Raw genomic sequence first — 24888 nt, 5'->3', positions numbered from 1 at the left:
AATGGGAGGCATTGTTTATATAGTCTGGATATATATGGTTTGCAAATATTTTCTCCTGTTCTATGATTTGTTTCTCACTCTGTTGATTGTGGTCTTTGATACACAGAACTTTTAAATTTGGAGACAGTTCAATTTATCTATTTTTCTTTTGTTGTCTCTGCTGTGAGAGTCATATCCAGGAAATCATTGCCAAATCCAGTGTCATGAAGTTTTTCCCTATATTGTCTTCTAAGCACTTTACCTATATTTTGCCATGTATAATGAGCACATTTTTGCCAAAATTTTTGAGGGGAAAAAAGGATGCACATTATATATGGGTAGTGCCTGAAATACCTTTATCTATTCTTGTGTTTTGTAATTATTTGTTACATAAAAATTTCTTATACCATAACACATTAAAAAATAAATGCTAAATTTCCTTTGTAATACAAAAACCAGGTATCTAAATATAAACAAATAAAAATCGAATAAAAAAATTAAAGAAAAAGATCTTTTCCTGAAAGGTTGGGCTAAAAATGTTGGTGTGCATTATACATGGCAAAATATGGTAGTGCTTACATTATAGGTTTTTTATTCATTTTGAGTTATTTTTGTATGGGGTACAATATAAGGGCTCAATTTCTTTTTTTTTTTTTTTTGCATGTGGATATACAGTTTTCCAAATGTCATTTGTTGAAAAGACTGTCCTTTCCCACTTGAATGGTCTTGGCATCTATATTGAAAAGCATTTGACCACATATGCTAGGATTTATCTGTGGACTTGATCATCTATTCCACTACCACTGGTCTATATGTCTGTATTTATGTTGGTAGCACACTGTTTTAATTACCGTAGCTTTGAAGTAAGTTTTGAAATTGGAGGTGTGAGACCACTAACTCTGTTTTTTTTCCAGATTGTTTTGGCTCTTTGGGGTCCCTTGAAATTCCACATGCATTTTAGGATGGATTTTTCTGTCTTTGTAAAAAATGCTATTGGGTGACTTCTGGCCAAGATGGAGGTGTAGGTAGACACACTGTGCCTCTTTGCACAGCCAAAAGAAGGACAATAACAAATTTAAAAACAAAAAATAACCAAACTGCCAGAAACTCAAACTGTATGGGAGTCTGACAGCCAAGGAGTTAAAGAAGAAACATTCATCCAGACAGGCAGGAGGGGTGGAGACGGGCAGCTGGGTGGAGAGGATTTGTGGCAAGGCAGCGGCAGCAGACAAGGGGAGGCGGTGGCTGGAGGACCGGGTGGTCCCACACTCACATGTGGATAAATTGGCAGGAACCACTGGGGAGTGAGACAGACCACACAACCCAGGGTCCCAGCATGGGGAAATAAAGCCTCAAACCTCTTACTGAAAACTCCTGTGGGGGTTGAGACAGCAGCAGAAGAAACTCCCAGCCTCACAGGAGAGTTTACTGGAGAGACCCACAGGGTCCTAGAATGTATACAAACCCACCCATCTGGGAACCAGCACAGAAGGGCCTAATTTGCTTAAGGGTAGCGGAGGAAGTGACTGAAATCTGACAGACAGTGGAGCAAATGCATCGTTCCCTCTCAGACCCCTCCCCTCCATACAGAGTCACAACACAGCGACATGGGTTGCCCTGCCCTGGTGAACAGCTAAGGCCCCACCCCTTACTACGTAACAGGTACACCAAGACAAAAAAAAAAAAGGCCTAAATGAAAGAACAGATTAAAGCTCCAGAAAAAATACGACAAAGTGACAAAGAGATAGCCAACCTATCAGATGCACAGTTCAAAGCACTGGTGATCAGGATGCTCCAGGAACTCACTGGATACTTCAACAGCAAAAAAAAAAAAAAAAAGCATAATGCAACAATGAAGGTTGCATTATGTGAAATAAAGAAAAATCTACAGGGAACCAACAGTGACGGGAAGGAAGCCAGGATTCAAATCAGTGGTTTGGAGCAGAGAGAAGAAAGAAACATTTAACCGGAACAGAATGAAGAAACAAGAATTCAAAAAATGAGGAGAGGCTTAGGAACCACCAGGACATCTTTAAACGTTCCAATATCCGAATCATAGGGGTGCCAAAAGAAGAAGAGGAAGACCAAGAAATTGAAAACTTATTTGAAAAAATAATAAAGGAGAACTTCCCCAATCTGGCAAAGGAAATAGACTTCCAGGAAGTCCAAAAAGCTCAGAGAGTCCCAAAGAGGTTGGACCCAAGGAGGAACACACCAAGGCACATCATCATTATATTAGCCAAGATTAAAATGAAGGAGAGAATCTTAGAAGCAGCAAGAGAAAAGGAGAGAGATACCTACACAGGAGTTCCCATTAGACTATCAGCTGATTTCTCAAAAGAAACCTTACAGGCAAGAAGGGGCTGGAGAAAAGTATTCCAAGTTATGAAAAGCAAGGACCTACATCCAAGATTACTCTAACCAGCAAAGCTATTATCTAGAATGGAAGGGCAGATAAAGCGCTTCCCAGATAAGGTCAAATTAAAGAGTTCATCATCACCTAGCCCTTATTATATGAAATGTTAAAGGGACTTATCTAAGAAAAAGGAGATAAAAAATATGAATAGTAAGAGGTTAACAAACTCACAGCTATTAACAACCAAACAAAAAAATGAAAACAAACTAAGCAAACAACTAGAATAGGAACAGAATCACAGAAATGGAGATCACATAGAGGGTTATCAGTGGGGGAGAGGAAGAGAAGGTGAAAAGGTACAGAGAATAAGTAGCATAGATGGTAGGTACAAAATAGATAGGGGGAGGATAAGAATAGTATGGGAAATGTAGAAGCCAAAGGTCTTATGCGTATGACCCATCAACATGAACTAAAGTGAGGAAATGCGGGTGAGAGGGGGCGTGCAGGGTGGAGGGTAATAAAGTAAGGGGAATGGGACAACTGTAATAGCATAATCAATAAAATATATTTTAAAAGTTAAAAAAATGCTATTGGGATTTTAAGGAATTATACCTTTAAAGATTCGAGCATCGTGGTGACAATACAAGCAAGTTTTACATGAAAAATAGCATCTGCTTGTAATATTTTAATAACATTTCTTTTGGATGATTTTCAGTGTGATGTATTAGAACAGAATGATCTTTAGGGAACAAGTTGTATGGAGACTATTAGGCTACTATTTACCATATAGTTGTGGAGAGAAATTTCTCCAGAGAAACCAAAAGATACATTTATGGCTTTAATGGCTCCTTAAACTAACTACGTTTAAATCTCCTCCTTGTATGTTGTTGTGTTACTAATCATGTTCACTTTGCTTTCTAAAATTCAGGAGAAAAAAAATGGGTTTAATTTCTATAGTAATGGCTAATACCATAAAAATTACAGGGTTTTTTGGTGATGCATTTACAATTTCATGTTCACCTAACGGGTAAATAGTATAATTCAATTTGTAGGAGATTTAAAGATAGTCTATGTCCTGTTGCAACATTCTGGAATGTACTACTTTTCCTTATTCAGTTTACATATTTTCCTTTGGAATAAACTTAAGAAGAACAAAATGACTCCTGAATTGTAGACAAGAATTTCAGACGAGAGAGTAATTGTTTAGATCTTTTAAACAAGGCTAAGTAGTTAAGGTTGTTTTGAGATTTTCAGTGCCAGATTATACCTCTTGGACTTCACAGCACTTATTTTACTTTTATTTCAGCAAATATTTACTGAATGCCTATCGGTGGGTAGACACTCTTTTAGTGGACACTGTAGACATACTCCCTCCCATCCCATCCTCAAAGCAGCTCACAGCATAGTAAAGAAATAGACAAGTAAACTAATACATCATTTTATTTAAAAATATACAGAACATTGAGTTAAATTCCCAGAATGGGAGAGCATTTACAGAATGGGGATGCACTGGTCTTCCTGGATCATCTTTTCTAGAATTCCTTGGCTCACTGCAGCAACAAGACCATATTTAGGTAGTTAACTAAATAATACAAAGAAGTGATAGTGTTTCAGAACTGTGACATTTTGGTTCTTCCATAAGCATAGAAGTAGATTCATTCTTTTCTTAAAATGCTTCCATCATTTGAAGTCAGCAGCTATTGGCAGAGAACTGCCTTGTGGTGTTCAGTATCTGAAAGTATGGCAGGGTTCTCAAACTTCCTGCCTGGATGTGTTTTCTTCAACCTAGGTGAGTGAATCACCATAATGGGGCTCATGGTAGCATTGCCTAAGAATCTGTCCCAAGCTATCTGCCTCAAGGAAATGTTTTTTAAATCTTGTGGTTTTTTTCCTAAACATTCAATTGAATATTAAAATTATATTAATGTTAAGAAAAGAGTTTTAAACTACCGCTCACCTCAAGTCTTTAAGTACTCATGGGGCTTCAGGAAGATGCACCATGTTTACTTAACTCAAGGCTCCAAGTCTCATTTTGATTCTACCCTGTGGTCCCAGAGTTATACGCATACCCATTTTAGAAATGTGGAAAATATGGTCGCATGTGTATAAGAACTAAGCATTCTTTCCTACTCTGGGAAGAAATGGGATTTTTTCCCCCAAATTAAAAATTCTCAGAAGTTTAAAAAACAGTTAAAATCATCACCAGCCATAATCATGATCAATCATAATCATAATTAATGCCATAATCATGGCATTTTGTCTTTAAAGAAAGCTAAGTTTTGTATAATATATCACATAAACAAAAGGAAAGACAAACATCACATGATCATATAGATGTGGAAAAAGCATTTGACAAAGTACGGCACAAATTTATGATAAAAACACTCAGCAAAGTGGGAGTAGAGGGAACATACTTCAAATAATAAAGGCCATATCTGAAAAACCTACAGCCAACATCATATTCAGTGGGCAAAAACTGAAAGCTTTCCTACTAAGATCAGGAACAGGACAAGGATGTCCACTTTTACCACTTCTATTCAACATAGTATTGGAAGTCCTAGCCACAGCAATCAGACAAGAAAGAGAAACAAAAGGCATCCAAATTGGAAAGGAGGAAGCAAAAAGATCATTGTTTGCCGATGATATGATAGTGTACATAGAAAATCCTCTAGACTCCACCAAAAAACTACTCAACCTAATAAGTGAATTTGGCAAAACAGCAGGATACAAAGTAAATGTTCAGAAATTGAAGGCATTTTTTACACTAACAATGAAATGTCAGAAACAAAAATCAGGAAAAAAATCCGATTTGTAATAGCAACACAAAAAATTAAATACTCAGAAATAAACCTAACCAAAGAGATAAAAGACCTGTACTCAGAGAACTACACAACACTGAAGAAAGAAATTAAGGAAGACACAAATAAATGGAAGCATATACTGTGTTCATAGACTGGAAGAATTAACATCATCTAAATGTCTATACTACTTCAAAGCAATTTATAGATTCAATGCAATCCTTATTAAAATACCAATGATATATTTCAGAGATACAGAACAAACATTTCAAAAATTGGTATGGAACCATAAACGACCCCAAATAGCAGCTGCACTTTTGAGAAAGAAGAACAAAGTAGGAGGGATCACAATACCTGATATCAAACTATATTACAAGCCACTGTAATCAGAATAGTCTGGTACTGGCATAAGAACAGACACATAGAACAACGGAACATAATAGAAAGCCCAGAAATAAACCTATGTCTCTATGGTCAATTAACATTTGACAAAGGGGGCAGCAACATAAAATGGAGTAAAAATAGCCTCTTCAACAAAGAGGTGTTGGGATATCTGGACAGCTACATGCAAAAAAATGAAACTCAACCATCAACTTACATCATACACAACAGCAAACCAGAGACACTGAAATAAAGAACAAGCTGACAGGAACCACAGGGGATGGTTAATATCGCGGGGGGTGGGAAAAGGAAAGTGTCATCGAGGAACATGAATAAAGGACCCATGAACAAAGCTAAAGGGGGGGGTAGGACTGAGGGTGGGAGGTGGAGGTAGGTAGGGTGGGGGAAAAATGGAGACAACTCTACCTGAACAGCAAAAAAGATTAATAAGTAAAAAAGAAAAGAAAAGAAAGCCAAGTTTTGGAAACACTGTGAATGAAACTCAGTTCCTAAGTATGTGAAGTCCTCTATGGCTGCCCTGCTAGATGCAGGGACATTTTGAAATATTCAGTCTTCTCTCCACTTGGTGTTAGCCCCAGAATGACCAACTCATCCTGTCACAGGTGGGCACAGGTAACCAGGTTCTTGGTGATTCGGACAAAAAATTGATCTGAACACAAAGTTTATAGCATAAAGAAAAAGAGCAGATTTATTAAGTGATAGTACACTCCACAGAATATGGGAGCAGGTCAACTCCAAGCAGAGATTGACCTCAGGGGCTGGAGGGATTCCGTTCTTACAGGGTGGATTCTTCCTGGCTAGTTTTTATGGTCTTTTATTGTGCATATACAAGTAGTTGTATTACTTTAAAGCTACTGTGCATGTGGTCTCCCATGATTTTTCTTGTTTGGCCACTAGAGAAGGGCGTTGCACAATGTTAATTTATTGTAATGCTATTATAATGAAATAGAGGTCGTGTAGCATCTTCTGCTCAGGTGCATTCATGAGTCACCATAATTCAGCTCTTTTCCAGAAAGTAGGAACGACCGGTCTTAGAACATGGTCTCTGAGCCCTGGCTGGTGTAGCTCAGTGGATTGAGCGCGGACCTGTGAAGCAAAAGAACATGGTTTCTGTCCTGTAGGGATGTCCTTTATCCTAGTCCTGGTCACCTCTGGAGTTTCCTCCTTCCTGACTATCTCCTGCCTCAACCTCAGTTTGCCTGGGATTGCTTTGATTTTCAAAAATCTGCTTAATGAGATCCTGCTCTTCGTAGTCCCAGGCAAAATGGGGACAGCTAGTCACCCTTGTTTGCCCAGAACTGGCAAACACTTCCAACAGTTTCCAGAGACCCTCCTGGGTTAGGTGACTTGTTTGAAGTGACTGTGATTCCTAGGTGAAAAAGGATCAGTGGAACTGGTAAAACTGTGAGAACATAAGAAGCTTTTGGAACAAGCAAGTCTCCAGGAATCAGACAACACTGCTGAGAAGCTTGAGCTAACACAGCAATTGTTTTAAGTGCTTTTGGTGGTGAATAGGTTTATCTGTCCTAATGCAGTGGTTTCTAAGTGCAGCTGTACTTTAGAATCACCTGCAGAGATATTTTAAATCACAATTCCTGGGCTGCACCAACAGACCTGCTGATTCAGAATTTCTGTGTGTTTAACGTAGCAGATAAATGATCTTTCCACCATACAAATCTATATCACTGTCTTGCTGCTTAATAATTCTAAGGCTTCTTGCGGTTCCATGATAAAATGCAAACTCACTGCCCAGTTTATATGGTTTTTCATGACTTGCCTATCGGTTGTCACTCTAGCTTCATGTTGTCCCAGCCATGCATCTACATTTGTTCGGACTTTGCCTTGTCTTCTCTTGGCCAAGATCACTCTCACCCTAACTTCTTCCCTATTTCTGTGGCTCAAGTACTTGTGAAATTTTGGTTCACTTCCTCCAGGAAGCCTCCTCTGTTAGCTCAGTTTCAAGTCAAGTGTTATTCTAATGAAGTTCTTACCTACCCATATCTCCTGCCCCTTAGGGTTTACCATGTTATATTGCAAATGTCTGTCAATTGTTCGTCCAGGTTGCTATAGGTTTTAATCCATGAGGATGAAATTTTGTCTCCAGTACTGAATACAATGCATTGCACAAAGTTAACATGCACAAATATTTATTGAATGAATGATTGGATTTAATCCTCTTTTGAACTATGACACTCGTGAGGGCTCCACCTATCTTGTGTCTTATCCTGTCCCTCCATTTGTGAACTCCATGCAAATCCCAGATACCCTTCCTTGACTTTATAAGATGAAGGACACACACTCACCTGTTGGCCTTGGGCTTTGCAAAGCAGCTCTTTGCTGCTCTCACACATTTTTTTAAAAATAATTTTATTTATATATTTTTTAAATTTTATTTACTTATCTTTAGAAAGGAAGGGAAGGAGAGAGGGAGAGAAACATCAATGTGTGGTTGCTTCTCATGTGTCCCCCACTGGGAACTGGCCTGCAACCCAGGCATGTGCCCTGACTGGGAATCGAACCTCGACCTTTTGGTTTTGCAGGCCCGTGCTCAATCCACTGAGCTACACCAGCCAGGGCTGCTCTCACATGTTTTGAACCAGCCCCTTATGAGGCAGCTCCTTGCTCCACCTGGTCCTGTTTCAGTTCTGCATGGACAGCTTTGCTCTTAGCCTCAATTTGCCTCCCTTGGCACAAAGAGGAACCATGTAGAATAGAAAAGAAGAATGTGACTCCTCTGTGTCTGTTTCTATACCCTTACCCTTATCTCACAGGTATTTTTCTCCATCATCATAACTAAATAAACATTTTTGTTAAGTCTCTTTTCTTTCAACTCCTCTTTCTCTCCTTTCTCTAGAGTCCTCTTCAAAGTATTCTTCACATACATTAAAATATAGTGGTCTACTCAGCAGCTCCCCAAGATCCTAGGACTTTAATCACTTGCTTTTGATAAGACTTCTATGTGAAAAATAATAATGTTCAAGGACAGGAACTTTCTTACATTCGTAATTCTTTTATACAGAAATTAACAAGGTTTTCAAAATAGAGATATAAAATGGTTTTATCCCCAAAATGTAGGATCTTATTTACATAGATTGAATCATATGTTTAAAGTAGTGTAAATGTTTGTTGTGATTACATTGTCATCTTTATGAACCCATTGATTAAATAGGCACCACAATATTAATGATTGATTTACCATATTAAACTATTTTAATTAGGAATAATTTATAGGCAACACCTTTTCCCTTACATTGTTATTATTATAGTAATCATAAAGCTTTTAGTAAGCTCATGGTGGATAGTGTGGTTCTAAACATACAATGCTCAGTGTTACATCACCATAGCATCTTCCTGTATAATTAGTGTCTATGGTTATTAAACTCTTGAGTTGGCCAAAAAGTCCGTATGGTTTTCTCTGTAAAAGACACATTTTTCATTTTTACAATAACATTATTGATTTGCATATTTTGAGTATGTTGGCTTTCTTCTGCGTGGTATACTGTTGATTATTTTCAATTAATGTCTCAATCTGATCACTATCAACTTCAGCTGGTCTACCTGACCATGGAGCATCAACCAGCAAGAAATCTCCGGCATGAAACTGCAAATCAGTCAGGGGACCTTCTCTATACACTGTACAAATCTCTCTCTCTTTCTCTTTTGTATTTCAGTTGCATTTTTACATTTTTTGATATAGTAAAGCACAATAAAGCCAAAAATGTTGCATATTTTCTTCCATCTTTAATATTAAAATGGCTGCACAAAAATTCACCAGTTTCGATAAGGTTTTTTAAATGCATGCTGGTATGACAGTTGTCATAATACGATCTAACAAAATTGTTTTGAAGTTAAATACAACTGAGCACTATTAGAGCCATCTTACAGAAAAAACTAAATGATCCTTTTTGGCTAATGCAATACAAATAAAATGTGTAGTACATGTAGCATATCACCATACAGTTCAATCAAAAGCACATTGTTCAGGAAAGAAGAATTAGGTGTTTCACATTAGCTGGAAAGAAAGAAGCTGTTTTCTTCAAATAAAATAATTTGGTCAAGAAAATGAATGCCAACAGTATTTACATATTTTTTAATTAAATGGCTTAAACTTTTAAACTGAAACAGCAACATATTTACAGTTTTAAAAGGTCATTATTTGCATTATCTCATTAGAGCTTTGCATGGTCCCGGTGACACAGAGGGGCTGGTGTCCCCACATTACCAGACAATAAAACTGAGTCAGGGAAAGTAAATAACTTTTGGAAAGAGGCTGTTCTGATTTAAAAATTCCTTTTTGAAAAAATGTTAGGACAAATTTTGAAATGTTTAGAATGTTAAACTATGTCAGTCTTAAACACTATATTTAGTTATGGAAAAATATATCTTATAAATTTCTTTTCTTCTTATGCAGCAAAAAAGCATCTAATTATGGGGACCTAATAGAAACTAAATGGTTAGTATTGACTTGGCACCTACTGTGTGCCAACTTCTGTACTAGTTATTTTATATATTGATCTTGTATTTCATCCTAACAATGATTGTATGAACAAGTTATTAAAATCCTATTTTATAGACAATAAAATTAAGTCAGAGCAGTGTTAGCAACTTGTACAAATCACATGGCACAGCTGGAACTGGAGACAAATTCTGAGTTTCTCCAAAGCTGGACTCGCTCTGTTATTCCATGCTCTGACTTTTAGTTCCGTGTTAATTTAAATTTGTATTTGCCTGATAGCTTTATTTAATTTCCTCTATGCTCAGATCATGTAAGTTTAAGCTAATTAGCAGTATAATTTATGAACTCAAGATTATTTGATTTACAGTTGAGAGCCACTCTCTGATTACCTCAATCCACAAGTAGAGACAAACATTTTTTTGGAGATGTCATTTGTGGAAATGCCATATGGAAATAGTTCTGCTGTGATTTCTTCAGCTGTCTAGTCAGAATGTGACTAATCAGAATAAATATTAGATGGAAAAATTTATGATCTTTACATCACTCTGTTTTGAGTACTCTTACCAAGCTCAGTGGCTGTTATTTCTGTGGCTTCATGGCTATGTTTGAAATAATTAGAAAAAGAGTGAAGACAATGTCAGAAACAGAGTGTAGAATAATCACTGAAGCAATTTTGGTTTACTTCCTTCTTGTGCTAAACCCCAGAGACACTTTTCATGGGCTTGTCTGTGACCAGAATGAGGGCAGTTTCTCAGTATCTGGTACCTCAAAAAGAGAGAGCTTTCTGTTACATTATTTGGCTTTGTTTCATTTATATGGAATAGGAATGATGAAATGTTTATTTTTCTTTATAAGAATAACTTTGTATCTCTTTATAAAGTTAATTACACGTTCACTGTAGAAAATTTAGAAAATGCATATAAGCAAAAGAGTTGGGGGTGGGGAGGGAAGGAGGAAGATTGGAAGGGGAAGAAAGAAAGAGAGAAGAGGTAGAAGAGGGGGAATTAAAAACAGCCCTAGTCTCAATACGATATTTTAATGCTTAACTTCTAAGCCATTTTCTTTTGCTTTTTCAATATTTTTAAATAGATAAGTATATATAAGCTTAAATTATAATTTTTTTCTGAAGATTTTGAGTTCTGTTTTCATTCTGTTCCTTTTTAAAACTTCTATATCTATTTCAGAGAGCAAGGAGCAGACAATGTGAAATATTTACATTTCATGTTGAATCAGCATCTCAGTTTATTATGCAAAAGACAGTACATTCTATGTCTGCCCTATAAGTCTTTGTATTTTACATGTTAAAATGTGGGCTTTAGGAAACAGCCTTTACTTCATCTGATTTTTACATTTTTTTTTAATTTTAAAATGAGTTGACATTTAATCTAAGATTCAGTTGTACAGCATCGAGGTTAGACATTTTTATAACTTATGAAGTGATCCCCTCAATAGGTCTAGTACCCACCTGGCACCATATATAGTTATTATATTATTGACTGTACTTCCTTTGCTATACTTTGCATCTCCATGACTATTTTGTAACTGCCAATTTCATAAACCCTTCACCTTTTTCACCTAGACCCTAAACTACTTCATCTGATTAAAAGAGAGAAAGGAGACAGTAGTTTGTTATTGAGACTTCTAGGTCATCAATTTTCCATTGTTGCCTCTTTTACTTCCAAATGCAAATCCAAATTTTCCTTTCTCTCATTCCATAAATTTGAAGCCCTGTGTTTCTTGTTTCTTTTTTCAAGACAACTTGTTTTTCTTTAATTTTGGCCAAAGCAAAAGGCTACCTCCGGTGTGAGGAGTAAGGTGACAACACCTTTCCATGAACAGTAAAGGAAATGCACTTGAAGGTGGGAAATATACTGAACTGGGGAGGTTTAGATTAGATAATGCCAAGGATCTGTATTCAGTGCGCCTACTAGATCTCTTCACTCATTAGTGTGGAACAGTACTCTCCACTCTGGAATCACCTGAAGAGCTTTAACAAGTACTAATGCCTAGATCCTTCTCCTAAAGATTTGGATGCGACTGGTCTGGGATGGCCTGGACACTAGAATTTTTTAAAGTTCCCCTGATTCCAATGCAGTCAGGTTTTAGGACCATTATTTTAGAAGATACTACATATACTCACCAATGTGGTAAACATAGGGAGCACTTCCTGCATGAAGACCATTAACAGTTGACATACCTTAGGTTCCTTCAGTACAGGGCCACAGTATACAGATATTGGAGTCATGTCTTCCACAAGGGTGCCTGGCAGAGGGAATGAGTAGGGGCTAAAATACAGCCCAGGCTTTGCTCACTAGGCATGCTGCACTCTGACCCTGGCCTTTGTCTCCTGGCACCTTTACTAACCTGTGTGAAGACACTGTATAGCCTCGTCTGACGCTGCATCTGGGTTTGTGTCCTTTCACCCTACGTGCAGACACATTGAACTATTTCTGACTTTAAGTCACTCATTCCAAACCACTAGGTTCTTCAAAATTAACATTTTCCATTTTTGTCTTGAAATGAGCACATTATATGTGGCAGAAACAACATGGGAAAATCTGCAAATTCCAGTCGATTGACGTTTCTGTAATAAATTGGTTTTGGCCATCTGGAATTAGATTATTTTGAAGACTATGAATTAGCAATAAAAATGAAAAAGCTCAAGAAAGACCAGCTTCATAATTGTGCTATCTTAGGACTAACTAGTTAGCTCTGATGTTTAGAATACCATGATAATAGGTCATGTTTATAATTTCAAAGTCGTAGTTAGCATAACACAGGGAGAGACTCTATTCCATTGTCAAAGACTGAACTCTATTACCAACCAGTTTATTCTTTAGCGTAAGCAAAAATGAAGTCAGGATACTTCATAACCATAACCATTACTAGAATAACAAGTGTATGACTAAATGGGAGTGCATTTAGCAAATGTCAGCTTTGTTATAACTAGAAAGATTATAACTACTAACCAGTAGAAAGTACATCCAGATGGATTTGCATTATGTGATGGGGACCATATCAACGTGATATAAAGCCTATAAGTATGTGGTTTTCTCAAGAGCTTCAATGAGATGGTAAAAAACCAAAAGAACAACTCTGACACAACTATCCTGCGTCATCTGATCTGTATGTTAACAGGGTTAAATTTCACCATCAGTGTGAATATAGTCATTTAAAAAGCCCAGTCCAGCAGCATGTGAACTCCCAAACATGCCTTTCTGTGCAAAATAAATCACTTGATGGGAAACAGGAAATCACCAGAACAGGCTGTTTTTGTTAATGGCACATGCAGTTATAACTAGAAAAGAGAGAGCAGGGTTTTATTTTAAACCACATTTGAATACTACACTGAGCATAAATAGAAAACTAGAAAACTTTGTCATTGACCTTATCTGCACTGAAAGGGGGTAAATATCCCAGGAGCAGTCCAACTCTCTCTTAGAATCATTGCTACTTAGAAAAAGCAGTTTTTATGTAGTTAATATTAGCACAAATCCTTTGCTGCCTGCCTGCTTCCTAGCAACCTGAAGCAGAGTATCTGCTTGCCAATCTGCTTTTGGTAAAAAATAAGAACAGAAGACCCAGTGAATTTGACAATCGCCCTGAAGAGGTGGGGGATGTATTCAGTAAGCTCCGTGCTGATTTTGTGAGCCCGGCATGTGATTTATGTTGCCAACCATCTGACCTTGCTGCACTTTCTACCACAGGCCAGGGAAGATGTGATCCACATGCTGAAGACGGAGAAAACCAAGCCCGAGGTTCTGGAGGCTCATTACGGGTCTGCGGAGCCAGAGAAAGTGCTGCGGGTCCTGCACCGAGACGCCATCCTAGCCCAGGAGAAATCCATAGGAGAAGATGTCTATGAGAAACCAATTTCAGAGGTAAAGACACGACACCGACAACCACCTCCGAAGGGAGCCTCGCTCTGACACTTTCTTCCATTTTACATGCTTTAATATTTTTTCAAAGGCAACATTTTTATGATACATTCCTATAGAATTAAACTGATTAAATTTCATGAATTATTGTGGGTACAATTCAATAATAAGCATTCTGAAGCATTTCTTTGAATACATGTAAAGTTGGAAATATATTTCTCATATGATTATAATACTTGCCTGCTCTTGCAGTCTGTTTTTCTTTAATTTCTCTAAAAGATTATGAATGTAAAATTTGAAGTGCTTATTGGCTTTAATTTAGCATTGAGTTGTCAGGATTATGATCAAATTGGTGACCTAAAATTAAATTTATTTCATTATTGATACTTATGATTCTAAAGCCACTGTGCTTTGGTATCTTATCAGCTCTATGGTAATTACAGTGATCTCATTTGAGTGGCTGAAATACAGTGGTGGGGGCAACATCCCAATGGAATGCTTAAGGCAATTCTTTAAGATGAAATGAAATCTAGTATGGCTATAATTTAATAATTTTGATATGAGATTATATTAGGAACTATTGACCATTGTTATTAATTACCCATGATGCTGTATGTTAAAAATACTCTCACAATGTAATAGAAATTTGATGCTGAATTAGGGAACCAGTTGATGGATCTAACCATATTGATTCTTTAGATTTCATGTGCAAAAAATTTATAGATGTGAAATTAGTATCATAAATGAAAAAGAACACATAAATGTAAAGTCTGAACCAATTTATTATAATTTAACATTTAGTCAAGTCTTTGCACAGCTCAGCTTGACAGATCTCAGACAAGATCTGCTTTACACAGTATCCATAGCAGACTGATGATCTTATAATATTCTATTTTCTGCAACTAGGATAAACTGAAACTTTGTTCTCATCTTTTCCCAAAATGCTAAGAGATGATTTTGAGGCAGGATGCAGTCAACAGGCTGAATCTAGTTTCATGTTTGAGATTGATGGTTACTAGCTGTGTGTGGCTTTGGTTGTGTTGCTTCAGCTCTTTAAGCCTCAGTTTCCTTATCTGTCAGGCGGGAGAAACAACAGTGCACACATTATAGAATTGTTGTGAGGATTAAATGAAGCAATGCTGGTAAAGATCTTAACACTGAGTCTGATACATTTTAGGTACTCAACAAATATTAGTCATTGGTATTTGCTTCGATCTAAGGTTGGTAATTGCTCACATCCTTTATTAGTTCCAAATTTGGAGGGATTTGACGAGTAAAAGAGATATAGAAGTCAAAATATCAGTTCTATGTTATTATTATAATCACCTGAATTGGAGAAACTCAGTTTGGATAAATGGCATCTCTTGAGCTTCCTTATTTTTTTCTCCCAAACTAGGGTTTGGAATGACCCCTCAAAGGAGCAGTAGGTCTGCAAAGCACATGCACTTCCCAGAGTCACTGCCTCTAGGGCACTGAGTTTTATGGACAGTACACACAGAAAGGAGTTTCTGACCTACCTTCAGAAAGTGGACTTAACCCAAATGCTACTGCCTTGTGGATAAATGAGCAGAACAGAAAACACCCACCCTGTGGGCTGTCCTTTTGGAGTTGGCTAAGCTGGGCATGATTTCTTGGTTTCTCTCTCTAAACAACCTGGAGTTTATTCTTCCCTTGGGGAAGAGTGAGTGAGGAGGTGGAGGAAAGGACAGAAGCTACCATTCCCAATGCTGCCAGAATAGCGAAGTCCTATTTTTGTGAGAGAAACATAGTGCTAGAAGGATAAAAAAATTTCTCTCTCACCATCAACAGATTCTTGGTCTCTGAAGCCTTCTGGGCTTAACAATCAAGTTCATGTTACCCAGGAGCAGGGATCCTACTTTCAACTTCATGGGGCAAACCCCCCAAATAAATCACTGTTCCATTAGTGTCCCGAGACCCTAAACAGATAGTCTAGCTCTTGTTCCTAGAATCCATACTACACCTCAAGCCAAAAATTTGCTGCCCATTCAAATATCCATACCAAATTAGGGCCAGCTAGGCTACTCAGTAGAACTACTAGAGGTTAAGCAGTGAAGCCAATATGGTGGACACCCGCCACGCCACCTTGTCAAATATCTGGGGAGAAATCAAACTTCAAATATTAAATCCTCCTGAGCTTTTGGGACATCAAAATTCATAATTCTTAAACAAAATTCCCAATAAATTAAGGTTTCAGTGATTTTCCTTTCCAAATTCTTATTCTGCTTAACCTTAGTGATAGGGGTCCTGATCTTAAACACATTTAAAGGTGAATTAATACATCCTAAAGTGCCTCCAGTCTACTTTTTTCAGAGTCCAAAGAATTATTGGATCCATGCAATTATCACAGTACCAACCTCACATTCATAAATTTTAAAAGTTTGAGAACGTCCCCAGCTCCAAGATAAGTTTCTGTCAAGCAAAATGATATTCCTTGACCCTAGAACTCAGTGCAATGCAGATCCACGTTACCCTCCCAAGACCAAAGCAGAGACGTGGGGAATGTCTAAGTGGAAGAGGGCAGATGCCGAAAATCTTCAGCTACAGTAAAATTCCAGTCACTCTGGGCAGTTGTCCACATCAGACAGAGACTGTTACCATCAGGATGTTATTAATTACAAAGTATGGCAAACCCTATGTTGGGTGGGGGAATCTCTTTGCACATACAGTACTATTCTTTCCTTCAGTGAGTGACATTTGAAATATATCTTTTTGTGAAGTTTAGGAATTTGCAGTGGCGACATTCTCTGTGCCTAAGTCTTATTTTTAAGTGCTCCAATTTTCCACCTGTATATTTAACACCTCTTTAGTCTTTTTCTTTTCTAGCCCCTGTGCCTGGGCCTAAGAAACCCATCTCTTACCATTGGTTTTCCTTATTGCCTCCTTATTTCAGCTGGAGAATTACCCCTCCCCCAGGAGTTGCTGCTGCAGCTTGAGCACCATGGGATCCAGTGAGAACCATACGTTACACAGGTGTTACTGTTCTCAGAACTTAGTCTTTCCTCATGTTTGAACTTTCTGTTCCTTGAGTAACTTGTCCTACCCAAGGCAACAAAAATATTTTCTTTTGTCACAATTTTTTCTGTAGTAAGAAGGCTCAGCGAGGTTTTTTGTTTTTTTTTTTTAATTTTGACCAGTTTGTTCAAGTGGTCCCCTTCCTTCTCTATTCTTATTTTATGGATCTTAAAGTATTTTAATTAGTTAGTTTGCTTCTGCTTCCCCTATGCTTTCAGACCTAGACATTTGTTTCCTAATGCTGGCTTCCATATTCTATATTGTATGGTCCCTCTCAGTGAGAGAAGTAACAACAAGGAGTTAGGAGTCTGCCAACAGGATCCTTCATTCAGTACAAATCTTATCCACTTCTATGTCCTTGAGTTGGATAATCTTTACTGAGGAGTACTTTCCCATCATACCACATCTGTGTTGTGCTGGTGTCTGCTGCTGTCCTGCCTGAATCCCCTTTCATTTGTTTCATCTTTTCTTAACTCTACATTTCCAAGTTTCTTGAGCATGTTCATTTGGGGTCCATGCAAATAATTGACACCCTGAAAGTCACCAAACAATACTTTAAATATCCTACCCTGATCTTCTCAGATTTTAATGTTTAAACATTTTATGCAACCAGTTTGAATAGCTATTGCAGTCTTCAAGCGTTTCTGGGGTCCCGACACCCTCTTTGTGGGGGGAGTCACACTGCTGTTTTCTGGGCTCTCCTGTCTCTGCCTCCTCTGATCACACATCCTGATTCAGCTGTGACTAAATTAGCTCGCTTTTCATAGCTCTGTCTTTAAGAGCTCTGAGATCCATTTCCCTTTTGTATAAATCCAGTTTGGTCTTTAAGACCTCATGTTTCCTCCTAGAAAGATTTATTTCTTTCTAAATTCCTTAATACTTCTCCAGTTAGCCTTCTGCTGGTTACAGAGCTAAAACCATTTTCCGAACTATGATCCTTTTTGTCTAAAACATACTGAAGTTTTTCCCCATCTAAAATTGTTGTGCTTCTTCTCCACCACATCCTTTCCTTTGTCAATTTGGGCCTTTGGCATTACGATGATCTCATTCAATTTTACTTCCACCTCTGTCCCAGTGGGAGCTGTTTCCAAATATTAGGTGCCCATTTCTCCTTTACCACTCATTACTAAAAGCTACCATTCCTCTACAGTTGAGCCACAGTCTGGATCCTGAAAACCAGAAGCCATAGATACAGTGTACATGAGTGAAGAATCTACAGAGTCCATAGTTATGGGAGGTGGTCTTCTGAGTCTCTGGGTGAGCCACATAGATCCAAGGGATTAGTTCATCTCAGTTCTCTCCTGGGAACTCAGTGCAGTTACAAAGGAAGTAATAAGAAGCAGGATCTGACATAACGATCACTGCTACATGTGTTGGTTCTTACATCCAGAGGTTAAAATTGAAAGCTAGATCCTCACACACTAGCTTTTATGTTTTATAGCTGAAGAGAAATGGGTCTGTAGTTCTGCATGAAAAACATAGAGCACACACCAATGTCTCGGCATCCTTCCCATAGATTAGAGACTAACAGCTTTGTTAGAGACAAAGCTGAGCTAGTGTAGGTGAGGTGAAAATTGCCCACAGAAACCCCAGCAACTACCCCAGTAGCCTAGCCCCAGGGCTGTAGCTGTTTCAGGGCCCACATGGATAGAACATACTAAGGCTAAGGCCCGCCTTTTGTCCAGGCAGCCCCAGAACACCAAATATCAGTATGTGCTGTTTTTTCTCTAGATGTCCTGTACAATGTCTATCTATCTGGATATCTCATTCAACCATCCAATTAATAATGCTCCCATCTGACCCACCCCCTTCAGAGTTCCTTGAATAGATTGAGAGATAACTGTAAAAGTCTGACAGATGACTTAAAATATTTAGCTTTATTATTAGTATAAATAAATAAATGACCTCACCAAGCTTTTTATACTCCCCCTGTAGACTTTGGAGAAACCACTTGAGAGAGAGTTTGGGCCAACAGAACACAATGTATCATCTTGTGACAGGCAGAGTCAAAAATAAGAAATGAAAAGGTTCAGCCGCTCATTTCCAGTTCCCTATTCCAAACACAACCTTCAAATAAGTCACCCCTCCCTCCTTCGTGAGGAGTGGGAAGGGTATGAATAAGTGGACAGAGCTATTCTTTCAAATACTTTCAAAAGCATGGAGAGTTCTATGTTGTTGTAAAGGATAGAAAGAGGGAAAGAGTTGCTCCTTCTACATTTCTGACAATGAGGAGGAGGAGGAGGATGTTTCAACAATGCTTGGAAAATTCTAGAAAATATGGCAAAAAACCACATTTGTAGAAGAAGAATGAGAGAGTCCTGGGGAGAATATGTTGTAATATGAAGCTATGAGAAAAATCTCTTCAGTATACTGTCCCTTTAAGATGACAGAAATTATGCCACAAATGTACAATTTGCCAATCCCTGATGATCTCAAAAAATTATCAGCTACTAGTTAACCTGGGCTTTGTTACCAGTCCATCTGCTCACTTGCTTTTAGGACATCTAGGCAGAAGGCACTGCGTATTATGGGGACAGCATCTCTCTTTTTTATTTTTTCTTTTTCTGTCCTTTTTTTTTAATTTTAAAGTATTTTTATTGATCATGTGATTACAGTTGTCCCATTTTTTATCCCCTTTTTTCCCCGCCACCCTGCACCCCTCTCTCCCTCCAGCATTCTCCCCTCTTAGTTCATGTCCATGGGTCGTACATATAAGTTCTTTGGTTTCTCCATTTCCTATACTATTCTTAACCTCCCTTTGTCTGTTTTATACCTACCAGGTATGCTTCTTATTCCCTGTACCTTTTCCCCCATTTTCCCCCTTCTTCCTCCCTGCTGATAACCCTCCATGTGATCTCTAGTTCTGTGATTCTGTCCCTGTTCTAGTGGTTGGTTAGTTTGTTTTTGTTTTTTTTAGGTTCAGTTGTTGGTAGTTGTGAGTTTATTGTCATTTTATGTTCATAGCTTTTTTATCTTCTTTTTCTTAGGTAAGTCCCTTTAGGATTTCATATAATATGGGCTTTGTGATGATGAACTCCTTCAACTTGACCTTATCTGAGAAGCACTTTATCTGCCCTTCCATTCTTTTTTTAAAAATATATTTTATTAATTATGCCATTACAGTTGTCCTATTCCCTCCCTTTCATTCCCCTCCACCCTGCACACCCCCTCCCCCACCATCCCCCCTTTAGTTTATGATCAGGTGTCTCAAGTTCTTTAGAGTCTATATTTCCCATACTATTCTTGCCCTCCACCCTATTTATTTTCTACCTACCATCTATGCTACTTATTTTCTGTACCTTCTCCCCCCTTCTCCTCCTCCCACTCCCCTGTTGCTAACCCTCCATGTGATCTTCATTTCTATGGCTCTGCTCCTGATCTAGCTGTCCTCTTAGTTTGCTTTTGTTTTAGGTGTGCTTCTTAATAACTGTGAGTTTGCTGTCCTTTCACTGTTCATCTTTTTTATCTTCTTTTTCTTAGATAGGTCCCTTTAACATTTCATATAATAAGGGCTTGGTGATGATGAACTCCTTGAATTTGATCTTATCTGAGAAGTACTTTATCTGGCCTTTCATTCTAAATGAAAGTTTTGCTGGATAGAGCAATCTTGAATGTAGGTCTTTGGATTTCATGACTTGGAATACATCTTTCCAGCCCCTTCTTGACTGTAAGGTCTCTTTTGAGAAATCAGCTCACAGTCTGATGGGAACTCCTTTGTAGGTGACTGTCCCCTTATCTCTCTCTTGCTGCTTCTAGGATTCTCTCCTTCATTTTAATCTTGGGTAATGTAATGATGATGTACCCTGGTGTGTTCCTTCTTGGGTCCAACTTCTTTGGAACTCTCTGAGCTTCCTGGATTTCCTTGAAGTCTATTTCCTTTGCCAGATTGGGGAAGTTCTCCTTTTTTATTTGTTCAAATAAGTTTTCCACTCATGGCTGTTCCTCTTCCCCTTCTGGTACCCCTATAATTCGGATGTTGGAACATTTAAAGATGTCCTGAAGGTTCCTAAGCCTCTCTTCATTTTTTTGAATTCTTATTTCTTTATTGTTTTCTGTTTGGTCACTTTTTTCCTCCTTCTGGTCCACTCCTTTGATTTGAGTCCCAGTTTCCTTTCCATTACTATTGGTTTCCTGTGTATTTCCCTTCATTTCAATTAGTTTAGCTTCCATATGTTCCTCTAATTTGTGACTAAATCAACCAGTTCTGTGAGCATCCTGATCACCAGTGTTTTGAACTGTGCATCTGAAAGTTCGGCTATTTCTTCTTCACTTAGATTTATCGGCTCTGGGGCTCTGAGTTGTTCTTGAGACACGTTTTGATCTATTGTGCCTGGAAGGTACGTGGAGCAGAGCCTTAGTTGTTTACCAGGGTGGGGCCACCGAGGTCGCTGGTTTGTGACGCTGTATGTGGGGGCGGGGTCAGAGAGGGACAATGGCAGTTCCCTCTGCTGCTTCCTGCCGCTGGGGCCTGGGCGGTCCTTCTCACTGCTAGCTCCTTCACTGGTTTATCTGCGAGTGAAGGTGTGACTGCGATCAGCCCTCAGTGGGTCCACCGCCTTGCACCCTCAGTGGGCCCTTCCACTTCTCCACACCTGGGATCCGCCCACAGCTCCTGGCGCTCTTGGCGCACCTGGGTTGCGCACCCGGGTCCATCCGGTGGATCTTTCCTGCCCGACCCTGCTCTGCTGCTGGCTCTGCCCCGCTTACCGGTTTGGCTGAAGGGTTCGTTGTTGTGGGACTTCAGTGTAGTTCAATTTTCTGTGGTTTGGCTGCGTTTTTGTTGCTAAAACTTTGTTGTTTTTAAACTTAGTTGTGGGAGGCGGTGCAGTGCTTCCACCTATGCCTCCATCTTGGTGGAAGTGCCCCGGGACAGCATCTCTTTTATTTTGGGCCCCAGAAATACCTATTCACAATAAAAATACGCAATTGTAGAGCAAAACTTGGATCCTTCCAATGGCTGACAGGCAGACATGGAAAACCCAGCCAGAGCAGCTCTCATGCTGACACCCCATGGAGCTACCTTGTTGGATTTTAGGGACTCGGTTGTGGGATTGAGAATGAGCTTTAAATATGTCTCCTTCAACATATTTGGAGAGCAGTGGTTCTCCATAGGGGGGAAGTCAGCAATTCTCACCGCTCGGGTACATTGGGCAATGTCTGGGAATAGTTTTGTCCCAACTGGGGGGTGATACTGCTGACATCTTAGGAGCAGAGGCCCAGGAGGCTGCTAAACAACATATAGGACAGCCCCCACCCCCAAATAAAGAATTATTTGGCCTAAAATGTCAGTAGTGCTAAAGTTGAGAAACCCTGTACTAGAATTTGAAGAGGACAGTAGGATAAGGACCTATCAATTTTGTAATATTTGATCCAATTTAACAAGCATTTACTGAACTCTTACTTTGTTCCAGGCACTTTGCTAGGCACTAGGGACTAAAGAGATGATGGGGTGTGACCTCTTAAAGATCTTGTTGCCTGGCCAGAGAAAGAGGCACAAAGCCCTGTAAGAACATTTGATAAGATCTCTTGTAGTCTGAGATTTGGGCTCTCCACAAGTTCTGAAATCCTCCCTGTGTTTATCATCTCTTAAAAAAAACAGGATAGTAGGTCCTCTGTGTATTTTTCCTAGGAATGCATTTAACTGTAAACCTTCAAAAAAAAAAAAAAAGATTGTGATGACAATTATCTTCCAGGGGAGAAGTTGATGTATGTACATGCCAAGTTCCTATGTGTCCCGAGATCAGGAGGGATGTTAGCCTCTTTCTGTCTGACTAGAGGGTTTTGTGTCACCTCATGAAACAATGACAGGCTTTGTTTTCCTGCAAGTTCAGGAGCCACACCTATGTTCACAGCACAAGGGCCAGAGCCCAGAGGTTACTGCAGCCTTATTATTGACTAGTTTATAAAGCCAAGCGGCCTAGAGAAAATGATGGAATAAAGAAAATGGCTGAGAATACCCTTTCAGGTAATAAATTACTAGACCAATGTAAACAAATTATTTAGAGTCATATACAGATAAAGTAAAATATTAAACTCTTTCTCGTGTTTGCTTACTCAGCTGGACAGACTTGAGGAGAAACAGAGAGAAACCTACCGGCGCATGCTAGAGCAACTCTTGCTGGCAGAGAAGTGTCACAGGCGCACTGTGGACGAGTTGGAAAACGAGAAGCATAAGCACACCGACTACATGAACAAGAGCGATGACTTCACCAACCTGCTGGAGCAGGAGCGGGAGAGGTAATGTGCACATCAGGGTGCCCGCAGCCCTCATCTCTGTCCCCACTGTCAAGCACCAGACTTTGTTCTAGTGACACCACAGATAGGTGCCCAGTCTGGTTCCAATTTCTGAACGGCTTCTGATCACAGAGAGCGAGATGGACTTTTATCTGGAACTATTAAAGTAAATATATTTGAGGCTGCATATAAGTAGGACTCTACATTTCCACTAGAATTTTGTAAGCTATAAACTTTATGGTTGGAACCCAACACAGGAAGATTATATTTGAACTTGAATAATGAAACACCCACATTTGAAAGGCCTCTCTACTAATTGAAATAATCTACTTGTTCTCTTTGGGATTGAAATGCACTTATTCAGGAAGGCAAACTTTTAAATTTAACAATTTAAAATGAATCCTATTCATTCTTAATACCAGTACAGAAACTCTTAATATTCAGGTGTATATAAATTACTTAATGTAGTAGAACTATCTGCTTAACTTTTTAAGGGTTAAAAACTCTTAAAACAATGTAAAAAAATCAAAATCAAAACAGAACAAAACAAAAACTCAGCATGTTGAGCCTTGCTTATGTATCCTTGTAGGTAGTTTTTTTCAGACTAAGGATTGCCGTATTTGAAGCTGACTTCAAACTGACAAGCTCTATGCTACCCAGTATTTTCATCATCATCTTTTTAGTTTATTCTGTCCTTCTTCACCCCTTAGCTGAATAGTTATGTCTGTGAATTTCACAATCTTTGGAAACCAGTGACTTGAATGCTGATGTTCTGAGTTACCAAGCATGTCTGCTTCAGTGCACAGGACTTGCAAATGAAGGGCCACTCAGGGCATCAAAGGACAGATGAAGAGCTTCCCAGATGAGAAAAAGCTAAAGGAGTTCATCACCACCAAACTGGTATTATATGAAATGTTAAAAGGTCTTCTTTAAGAAGACAAAACAAAACAAAACAAAACCAGAAACATGAACAATGAAATGGCAATAAATACATATCTAGCAACAATTGAATATAAAAAACAAAATAAAGAAACAGAACAGAAACAGACTCATAGATACAGAGAACATTTTGAAAGTTGCCAGATCGGAGCGGGGTTGGGAAGATGGGTGAAGGGATCAAGAAGTACAAACTGGCTGTTGCAGAACAGTCCTTGGAGATGAAAGTGCAGCATGGGGAACACAGTCAGTAATATCAGATGAGTGCAAGGTCTATCAGGACGATCCTTTAGTAAGTGGCATATGTAATGTCTAATCACTGCGGTGCACACCTGAAAGTAATACAATCATGCGTGTCAACTATAGTTGAAAAATAACAATGTTTTTTTAAAAAGCCACTCAGGAACAGCTTTACCAATCCCAGCTTTATTATCTACTTACCAAAAAGAGATCTGGTTTTCCTAGAATAGTTTACTTACCAGAAAAAGCTATCACAATAAGAGAGGGAATAAAAACATAAAACAAATCAAGTTTGTGTTAAATTATTTTTTAAAAACTGTTGGTACTATTTATTTATTATTGGACTTGGCACATTCCTTGGGGAAGTGAAAATGGAAAGGAGAATGATGGCTGTACAACATCCTCAATTTATGGTTTCTTTCAGCCTGTCTCCTGCTTCTGTCAGCTCAGGCTTATCAGCTTCATGTTTGAACAAATCATTGGTCTAATTTGAGATTTCGGTAAGCAAACAGTGAGAATAAATGCCACCTCCCCAATCTCTGAACTTTGCAGCCTAAAGCACAGTGTAAGTTACAG

The 24888-nt window shown here is 38.6% G+C and overlaps 1 protein-coding gene across 5 annotated transcripts in view; it reads left to right on the top strand.

Annotated features, from left to right (window-relative positions):
- The window catches only part of FILIP1 (filamin A interacting protein 1), a 199254-nt gene that overhangs the window by 120529 nt on the left and 53837 nt on the right, over positions 1–24888 (top strand). For all 5 annotated transcript variants that reach the window (XM_053664074.1, XM_037150077.2, XM_053664082.1 and 2 more), the window contains exons 3-4: positions 13699–13872; positions 22961–23139. In XM_053664074.1, the coding sequence (XP_053520049.1) occupies positions 13699–13872; positions 22961–23139 (353 nt within the window). The remainder of the gene's footprint in view (positions 1–13698; positions 13873–22960; positions 23140–24888) is intronic.

The sequence above is a fragment of the Artibeus jamaicensis genome, unplaced genomic scaffold (genome assembly GCF_021234435.1).
Source record: "Artibeus jamaicensis isolate MK-2021 breed Jamaican fruit bat unplaced genomic scaffold, CSHL_Jam_final contig_1127, whole genome shotgun sequence".
NCBI classification, from domain to species: Eukaryota; Metazoa; Chordata; class Mammalia; order Chiroptera; family Phyllostomidae; genus Artibeus; species Artibeus jamaicensis.
Note: the sequence above shows the minus strand (reverse complement) of the source record. Positions and strands in the feature narration are given on the sequence as shown.